The sequence below is a fragment of the Labrus mixtus genome, chromosome 14, assembly GCF_963584025.1.
Source record: "Labrus mixtus chromosome 14, fLabMix1.1, whole genome shotgun sequence".
Lineage (NCBI taxonomy): Eukaryota > Metazoa > Chordata > Actinopteri > Labriformes > Labridae > Labrus > Labrus mixtus.
Window position 1 is genome coordinate 23,165,986 of NC_083625.1, and position 9,736 is coordinate 23,175,721.

A 9,736-nucleotide genomic window follows, 5' to 3' on the forward strand; every position below is an offset into this window, starting at 1 on the left:
GGGGAAATCTGTGAGAAACCTGTCTGGAAGAGCCCGCCCGGTGGAATATCACGCCATGTGCTGAAAAAGTCGATTTAACATACGTAGAGTTCGCTCAATATTCTGCTTTCAATTGAAACTGAATTGACGTCAGGATTTCAAAACAGATGTGTTGTCTTTCAAAGAGACGTTTTATGCAGCACAGTGCAGTTCGTCTAATGCAGAACAGCTCCACATCACACGGAAAGAAAAAGGCAGCAGCCCTATAAAGTCAATTACAAGAGGCCGCTCCACCGTTTTAATGTCGTTGCCGTTGTTTTGGGACCTTTAATGTGAACGCTGTAAAACGAGGGAGGGTGAAATGTGGAGAAGAGTGAAGGCTGAAACATGCAACTAGAAGCTTAACCCTGAAATCTACACACACAGACATGCAGCCTCTCACACAGGTCGGTTGTGGGAAGACGCTCTCCGTGCTTCTGCTGAAACATTCATGTTACCCGGAAGATCTGCAGGCGTGTGTTTCTACAATCTATTTGCATAGAAGTTAATTTAGCTGCAAACTGCCAGACAGAAACCAGCTCTGTCTCTTCCCTCTTCTTCTTTCCTACCCTCTGTGGTTCCCTTTCCTGCATCCTGAGCTCTCCTACCTCAGACAGAACTCTTTGTCTTAAGAAAACAGGCAGGAGAAGACTTGTGATGACGATCAGAACAAAGGTGGCAACAGCACCTTCATTTTATATTACCCTTAGTACAGCTGCAGTAATTGTGTAAAAAAAAAAAAAAAAAAAAAAGAGTCTGGTAAAAGTAGAACTGATTCAACTTCTTTACAGAAGTAAGTGTAAAAATAGATGCTCTGAAGTGTAAAAAAAGAAAATAACAGTCCACGTAGGAGAGCCTTACAGGCTGTTTCTGTGCAAAGACACAGAAAGGTTTTGCTTTCACATTTGAAGATAAAAAAAACGGCTAATTACGTTGAAATTACGAGGTAGTTACGTTATGAATGTTTGCTCTGTTTTTCTGAATTAACGGGATAAAGTTCATCAAAGTCCCGACAGCAGCTTCTCTCAGACTTCCCCAGAGTGTTCAGTTTAACACATTTCATATGTTGCTTTAAGTGTCAGAGAGACACTCGTGTCTTTAGATTATGTTACACAGGAAACACAAACCTCGCTCTGATCTGTCAGGATCAGCTGAGAGACTATATTTGCTGTCATGTGTGAATGCAGTATGCTAACATACAAAGCTAACTGAATCTTCCACTACTCAATACTCAATTTAAAAACAATTTACAATTTACAAACATTTATGTTGTCTTACCCTGTGAATTAAATGTCTAATAATTGAATTATTTATGGAACCATCTTCAAGTATTGCTTCGTTTTGTTCTTCATTTATTTTATTAATTTATTTTTTCCTCTCTCTTCTTGCTCCTTGTACCAGTATGCATGAGTTTGAATTATGGTAGACTAATGTGAAAACAGAGAATAGGGGAATAGGATTCATCCTGACTGGGTTTTTAACTGGGATGGGTGGGAGCGGGAATGGTGTTTACAAAAGATGACCACAGTACAATGTGTTCTTATCCTCTGTGCAAACCAATAAAGAGATTTTGGGGAAAAAAACAATTGCATTTAAAAAATATATAATTAAATATGACCTAATGTACAAATCATTGTTGACTGTTTCACTTTCATCCATGTGGACATTTCTCCCCGTCAGTCCCCGGCGACACACTCTCAGAAGTTACACTTCCTTCTTTCATCGTCTCGTCTTGCCACATCTCTTTCCTCATGTCATGTCCGTCACGCATGATAAACACTAAAAGATAAACCGAGGAGTCCTCTCCTTTTTGTCTAATCTGTCCAGGTTTCAAACAGTGTTGATGTTGGGAATGCTGAACAACAAAGCAGAATAAACATATTTGATAATTCCCTTTAAATGAATTACAGCTCAAGTGATGATGCTATTTTGAAAATGTAAGGAGTAAGTAAAGGTGTTTGTGTTGAAATGTAGGGGGGTCAAAATAAAGAATACCAGTGAAGTAAATGCCTGAAGCTCGCTCTAAACCAGGTGAAGAAAGTCTTGGGACTGATTGACTTGTCACTTGTGTTAAAGAGGAAATGCTAATGCAGAGGAATGACCTTAAGCACAGCGGTGACGAGTCGCCACAAAGGAGGTGGACATAAAGCAATCAGGAGTTAATCTGCATAGCCAGTCAGACTGGATGGATGGCCGCCGGTCTTTCTTACAGTTTGACAAAGAGCTTGTCTTAAGAGGATTATTTACTGCCCGGTCATCTGTGCTCATATGCAGGATGCCATGAGTTCACATGCAAAGGTCCTCGAACTGTCCAATGGGAGGGGACTTCTTTGGAGGTATCCTTGAAATGACAGCTTGGGCCTGGTGGACGCTCTAATCTGCAGCTCCCCAACATTTCTGTTTACTGCAGATTACGCTGCAGTCGGTGCCCCTCCAAATTACCCGAATTCTGGCTGAGAAGGGGGGGTTGTCTCAAGGGGGGGTGGTCGACACACCTCCGACTGTCACACCTCAGGGTTTACTTCTTACCAGGCAAATAAGTTTAAGTGCAGAGTGTCTGCAGCACATATCCTCATATTCTGTGAGAAAAACACTTAATCCCCTCTTTATGATAAGCTGTCGGGGAGCTCGGACTGTCTGCTGAGGGACCACAGACCCACCAACAACAGGATTTAAGGTTACAAAGCCACCTCAAATTAAATTAAGCACAGTGGCCTTCTAAATCTTACAGCTCTTATGCACTCTAAAAAAATGGAAAATAAATGGCTGTGGATTAAATGGCTGCTTCTAAAGACACATGAGACCCAAGAAAGCATCGTAAGTCATCCTCCACCTCCTCCTCCTCCTCCTCCTCCTCCTCCTCCTCCTCTACAATATTGCATGGACTGATCACAATCATATTTCCCAGCATGCCTCAGCAGGGTGCCCTCAAATATCCCAGACGCTCCCCATTTCTGCCATGTCTGCTTCACAGACAGTCGTAAAAATCAGCGCAGGCTTCTGAAGGAGCACTCCAGGTCAGGTCTGACCCACCAGCCGAACAGCTGAGTCCAACACACTGCTGTCTCACCCCCCCCCCCCCCCCTCTCTCTCTTCAGCACCCCTCAAACTCAATGGTGGTCTCCTCCTCTGAGCCTGTTCACAATAAGATTTGGTGCATGTGTTCCCTGACATTAAACAGATCACTGTGTCCGTGCCAATCCACAACACAGAAATTGAAGAAATGTGAACTGCTTGTAGCCTCGCGACGATGACATTTTAACGAGCTGCATGACGAGAGTGAAAGAGATATTTTAAATCCACTCTAAGAGGGATGGAAGGAGCGTAACGTTCACATATTCATTTTCTTACATGACAGTAAACTTCCTCTCCGGACTGAAAGATAATCGCTTTTAGAAATCTGTAGGATGATGTTATCAATATATTGTGATTTTTTTACACAGCTGCTCACAATTTCATCAGTTTACTGATTTACAAATCTTTGACTTTTCATTCCTTCTTCCAGATGAGCGCCTCAACTAACTCCTGAAAACAAGCTCAGAGTGGTCAAATAGTTTAGAGGTGAAGAAAAGAGCGCCAGAGATCAGCTGGTTTTGTCTGAACGGTGAACAGTGAAGGATCACTTTGACACTCGCTTCTTTCACTTTGACACTCGCTTCTTTCACTTTTAGCCTCTTGTAATGTTGTTCCAGTTCTGCGTTTGCGTGCGTTGACTGATCGATAAATAAAAGTGAAGATTGGACGGTCAACACGTGCATCCACTCTGTTTTCCCAGCTGATGATAAGAATCTCTTGACTTTATTTTACTACTCATTATGAATCCATGCTGGGATCTTAAACATCTCTGAAGCATCACTACTTGCAGAATGATGATTTTCATATCAACATCTTGTATGAAACATATTGACAGTTCGTCTAAAACAACCTCCCGTCAAGTGTTGGAATGATAAGCAGCAGTTGGTCTGTGTAGATATTTGACGTGTGTGTGCGTGTGTGTGGCTTCACCTCTGACACTGGAGGATTAACAGAAAGATCTGAGTGTTTGACCCGGCTGCTGTGCATGGCCGGCTGTAGTTTTCCCATCATTGTTGTGGAGCAGAAAGGCCCCGGTGTCTGGAATGGTCACCCTCTGTCTCTGTGACAATGCTTTAGTATCCACACACACTACAGTAATGGCCGCTGGTACAAAGACCTTTTGACGCTGTGGGGGGAACTGCATCACTCCCGCCTGCATTCTGCGTCCACTTCTCCCTCTGACTGCCTGCCACTGCAGCAGCGGCCCCTCCCCTCTCTCATTCAGCCCCTCTTTCTCTAAAGTGTTTGTGTGTGCATGTGTGTGTGCATGTGCATGTGTGTGTGTGTGCGCTCATGCTTGGCTAATTGACATTAAGATCTATGAGCTGGGATGCGCATTGGGTACCTGGGAGTGAAAAGGTTTGAATGAGACGAAGGAGCAGAGAGAAGAGAGATTAGAGACGAGGAGAAGAAGAGGCAGAGAGCAGTGGAGAAGGAGGTAGTGTCGGGCTGCACAAATAAATCACATTTTCATCACAACTACTGTATGAACATACATAAGAAACTCTTCTCTAAAAAGGTCTGACAAAAAAACCCCAGAGACAAACATTTTTATCTCCACATGGGAACTTCTGAGCGATCAGATGCAGCCCTTGATAAACGAGCCACACATTCAAATCACATCAAGCCCCCGCGAGCTGCTAGAAACCCTCATGATGAGCTTGGTGGAGGCTGTGAGATTAGCTTGCATGTTGGCTGGCTAATCCATCGAGTTACAGAAGGAAAGAGGAGCGAGAAAACTGTGGATGAGGACGACCTTCGGGTGAAAATTAGCAGCACTTAGCAGCAAATTTAGAATTATAATAGATGCAGGAGAGAGACAAACTACATGCTAAACAGGAGGAAGATATTCAACTGTTAATGCACGCTTACATGTCCCATTTTGACAAAAACTAAAACCACCAGGAGATCTCATCCAACAGCACTGTAGTGATGTTATAGAGATATCACACGGCTCTAGATTACTCCCCTCCCCTCACACACACACACACACACTTGGAGAAAACACCCTGTACTAGCAACACAGATGTGCTGTTTTCAACACCTAATTACTACTGTGCTGTAGCTCACACAGCAGGAGAGGAGAGGAGAGAGGAGAAGAGAGGAGAGGAGAGGAGAGGAGAGGAGAGGAGAGGAGAGGAGAGGAGAGCAGAGGAGAGGGGAGGGGAGGAGAGGAGAGGAGAGGAGAGCAGAGGAGAGGGGAGGAGAGGAGAAGAGAGGAGAGGAGAGGAGAGGGGAGGAGAGTGGAGAGGAGAGGAGAGGAGAGGAGAGGAGAGGAGAGGAGAGCAGAGGAGAGGAGAGGGGAGGGGAGGAGAGGAGAAGAGAGGAGAGGAGAGGAGAGGGGAGGAGAGGAGAGGAGAGGAGAGCAGAGGAGAGGGGAGGAGAGGAGAAGAGAGGAGAGGAGAGGGGAGGGGAGGGGAAGAGAGGAGACGAGAGGAGAGGAGAGGGGAGGGGAGGAGAGGAGAGGAGAGGAGAAGAGAGGAGAGGAGAGGAGAGGAGAGGGGAGGAGAGAGGAGAGGAGAGGGGAGGAGAGAGGAGAGGAGAGGAGAGGAGAGAGGAGAGGAGAGGAGAGGAGAGGAGAGGAGATTAAAGAGAGATAGGAGGAGAAAGGAAGCAGGGAGGGGAGATCCGCTCAGTTTTGTTGGATGCACATGGTTGCTGCTCCTCGTTTTGTGCGAGGCTCCGACGCACATGCTGCCCATGCATAATGCAAACCAGTCCAGCAGCGATCAGGTGGCAGGGTCTCGTAGAGGGAGGGGACCCCCTCTGCACCACATGCACCAAGCACAACGTCTCTCCCCACGAGGGTTAGCCCGCACGCTGCTGCTGCTGCAGCCACCACACCCCCTCCTCCACCCCATCATCCTGCACTCTCCTCCTCTCCTTGTCCACTCTCTCCTCCTCTCTCTCTCTCTCTCTCTGCTGCCACTGCACAGAAAGCGCTCTGAGGATTTTCTGCCCATGAGATAGCAGCGGCAGGATGATGATTGAGAGGAGGAGAGAGTTGATTTTGAGCCCCTTTAATGAGGGCTTTCCTCTGATCAAAGCTTTAGGAGGTGTAAGGAGAGCGGAGTACAAATCGTTACTGTAAAAGCAGACTGGACGAGGATGGAGAGGATAATCTATCCACCATGACTCGGTGGCTCTTGGAGATGCTAAGATTAGATATCTACATCCACACATTCTTGTTGTGGCTGTAGCGCGAGCAGCTTAAGACTCATTGAGACGCCCGAGGCTCTGTAGATCCACTCTGTGACAGTGGACAGACCGGACCTGAAGCATGCAGGGTGGAGAGCTGCAGGCATGCATGTGGCTATACTTCAGTGTACACATTGTCCTGCTTCAATTAGCCACACCTCCCTTCTGCCACAGGCTACTGAATGAAATGATATGGCTACACCTCCTTTATCAGATTCAGTCATCTTAATGTTGGATCATTAAAAACACTTCGGCAGATAAGGGAGTCAAAAGATTGAATCAAAGATTTCTGCCACCAAAGTGACTCTCTAACCAGGACAGCATCTCCTTATATAGAACAGCCCACTCTCCACACGAGCACGCTTTCCTCCATTCTCCATCCTGCAGCATTATCTTTAACCCATTCAGTGCCGAGGTTTAAAGCCCAAGAAGCCTTAACAAGCAGCTCTGATGCAGCTTCTAGTTCTCAAATCGTCCTCAAACAAAGGTGAAGACAATCTGTTGTCCTGTAGTTCAATATGAAACTCTCATATTTGTGCACTTTCACTTAATTTAGTAGAATTATCCTTTTTTTTTTAAACTAAGTTTAATACAAATCTGGGGTGCAGACATATTCAGCAATTAAATGTTTTCCTCACATTAAAGGAATAAAAATACACATTCTGCTTCACATCTGATTTTTGTTTGAATGTATTTTAGTAAATCGTGTTCACAGTGAATTCAACTGTTCAATTAGTGGGCTCAAAAAACGAAATCTTACCAATTTAACACACCTCAAAAAGTATCTACAATTAAAACAATCACATCATGACCTCATCAGAATCAAACGGCTCAAATAAACTCATAAATCACATTTTTAAACACTCACTGCACTCTGAAAATAAGATCTGCTCTGTGTCACACATACAGTGACTAAAATGGGAATACACTTGAGGAGGATTAACACCACACACACACACACCGAAATGTTTGACTAAATCTCTCCCAGAAATAATGACCTATTCCTCACAGTGACACACTCCCTCTCTCTCTCTATATCTCTCATTTTGCAGTCTCTTATACTGACACCACACACAGTTACTCTCTCTCTCACACTCACACACACACACACACACACACACACACACACACACACACACACACAGTTACTCTCTCTCTCACACACACACACACACACACACACACACACACACACACACACACACACACACACACACACACACACACACTCGCTCACTCAGCGCGAGAGCTTGCAGCCAGGTTTGAGGATGATGGAGAGTTGATCTCCTTAATTGATCGATCTGCAATTATCCTGCAGCCCCGGGTTAAAATCATTACTGTCAGCCGTTTTTTTTCTCGAGTGTTAGCAGACATTTAGGTTATCTTGTTTTAAAGTGAGCACAACACACACAGTCTTTAACAGTCAAATAAAAGCCCCTAACAAGCTTGTGTCCACTGCGCTTTGGAGAAACCCATTGTTCCGCCTCCTTCAGCTGAGGTGAGCAGTCCGCTTCACACCTCTCCAGCGCGTAAGAATGAATAAATGTGCTCCTCTTCATGTGTCAAATATTCTGATCTAATCAAAAAAGAAGAGAAAGAGAGGTGTCTTACCGGCCACTGTGTATCTATCCATGTAATTGAGGACGTTTCCAAAGCTGAGGATCCCGGCAGCAGCAGCCGGTGAGCGGCATTTGAGCAGCGCGGCGCGGAATTTGTGGCCCGGCTTGCACGGGTGCAGGTCCGGGTTGGATTTCAGTCCGGGACTCATGCTGCCGGACAGCGTGCGCACCTCGTCCAAACTGCTGCAGCCTTCAATCTCGCACCCGTCTCTGTCCACGCACATTTTCTTGCACGAAAGATCCAGCGCAGGTATTACAGTAAACCAAAAATAAAAGAAAGAGGAGACAGATCAAATGGAGAGGAGAGGAGTTGTAGAAGGAGCGGACTGAGCGCTGGGCTGTGATTGAAGGAGGAATTAGTCGCAGTGGGATTGTTGTCTCAAGTGTTGAAGCGCAGGAGCGGCTCTGCTCGGGTTCATATTTTTGTAGCAGTGCGCGGCGGTGACGGACAGACTGTGCGCTACTCTGTATGTTTTTTTTTTATTCTTCTGGAGGACCTGGTGCTATAGTGCAGGGGGTGTGACCTCGCGGTGAAACTCCTCCTCCCGTGAAGCCCTGCAGCGAATGATGTGAGCCGCACCTGATACTAGAGCTGCAGTTGGAAAAGCCTTTCTGTTATTTAAAGAAACTGGCAGTGGTGGAAAATGGGTGGGTGGGTGTGACTTCATTTATTTATATATTTATCAGTCCACATTGATCACAATTGTAAGGCTGCTTAAAGAGAAATGAACACTGTTATTAAATAGAAATAGGTCACTTGTAGGACTAGTGGCATATTTATTCCCCTCTGCTGTTTTATTTTTAGTAAAGGTCCCAAACATTTCTTTGAATTTGTCTTTATTAGTAGATTTATTCTCTCTGTAAAGCTGCTGACATGTGACACAACCCTACTGTTTCTTGTTCCCTGAGTGATTCCTCGCAGGTTCAGATCAGACAACAGCATGCTTGTAAGTTTTTTTTTTTCTTAAGGAAGAATTCAGGTTGATGCATCTATTTATAGAGCAAAAAATAATGTTCATCAAAGTGCATCCAAGAGAGACGACATTGTGAGAGATTGTTTGATTGACATTTGCAGAAAAGGAAACAGATTTAATTGGAACAAAGTAAAAAAGTATAACATGTATAAAAATGGGTCAAAACAATGAATGAACAGAACCACAGGAGGGCTAATGAATCAAACTAATCTCTGATCAGAGTGTGAGCAGTCAGTGAGGAGTGGACGGGTCAGCTGATCAGAGCTGTTTGGAGGTAGAGTAAGGGGTGCTGATGTAACCTGATGTAACCTCCTGATTTTTATCACTAAATAAAAGAATCTTAACATCAATCCTGAACTTCACAGATCAGACCAGTAGAGATATGATCGCTCTTATTCATATCAATACGTTGTTGTGCTACTTCAGTTTGAAACATGGAAGATAAAGCTGTCAATAAAAACAACAATGGTGACTTGTCATCGGATTGATTATTTTATAGAGAGTCGAAACATTGAGAAGAGATGTGATCCCATATAATCCAATAGATATAGTATATATACCACACCATACCATACAGTACGGTACAGGGGTGTGGCATGGCACACCAGGGCATGGTGCATCGAGTTATGGTAGAAGTAGTGTACGATACAATACAAAACAATCTAGAATATGATTCAGTATGATGCAATCAGATGGGAGTCAATATAACACAGTATGAAAATATTAAATCTTATTTCACATGTAAGGAAGGAGAGGAAATAATATATGAAACAATTCTCGAACAGACAGGAAAGACTTTAATGTTGTAAGTGATCAAAGATAAGAGACCCTGAGTTCATCTGATCATCACAC

At 44.5% G+C, this 9,736-nt stretch overlaps 1 protein-coding gene across 2 annotated transcripts in view; it reads right to left on the reverse strand.

Annotated features, from left to right (window-relative positions):
* spns2 (SPNS lysolipid transporter 2, sphingosine-1-phosphate) overlaps nt 1-8,503 on the reverse strand; it is an 83,154-nt gene extending 74,651 nt beyond the window's left edge. For both annotated transcript variants that reach the window (XM_061055876.1, XM_061055877.1), the window contains exon 1: nt 7,903-8,503. In XM_061055876.1, the coding sequence (XP_060911859.1) occupies nt 7,903-8,134 (232 nt within the window). In that variant the 5' untranslated portion in view covers nt 8,135-8,503. The remainder of the gene's footprint in view (nt 1-7,902) is intronic.
* Between the last annotated feature and the right edge of the window lie 1,233 nt (nt 8,504-9,736).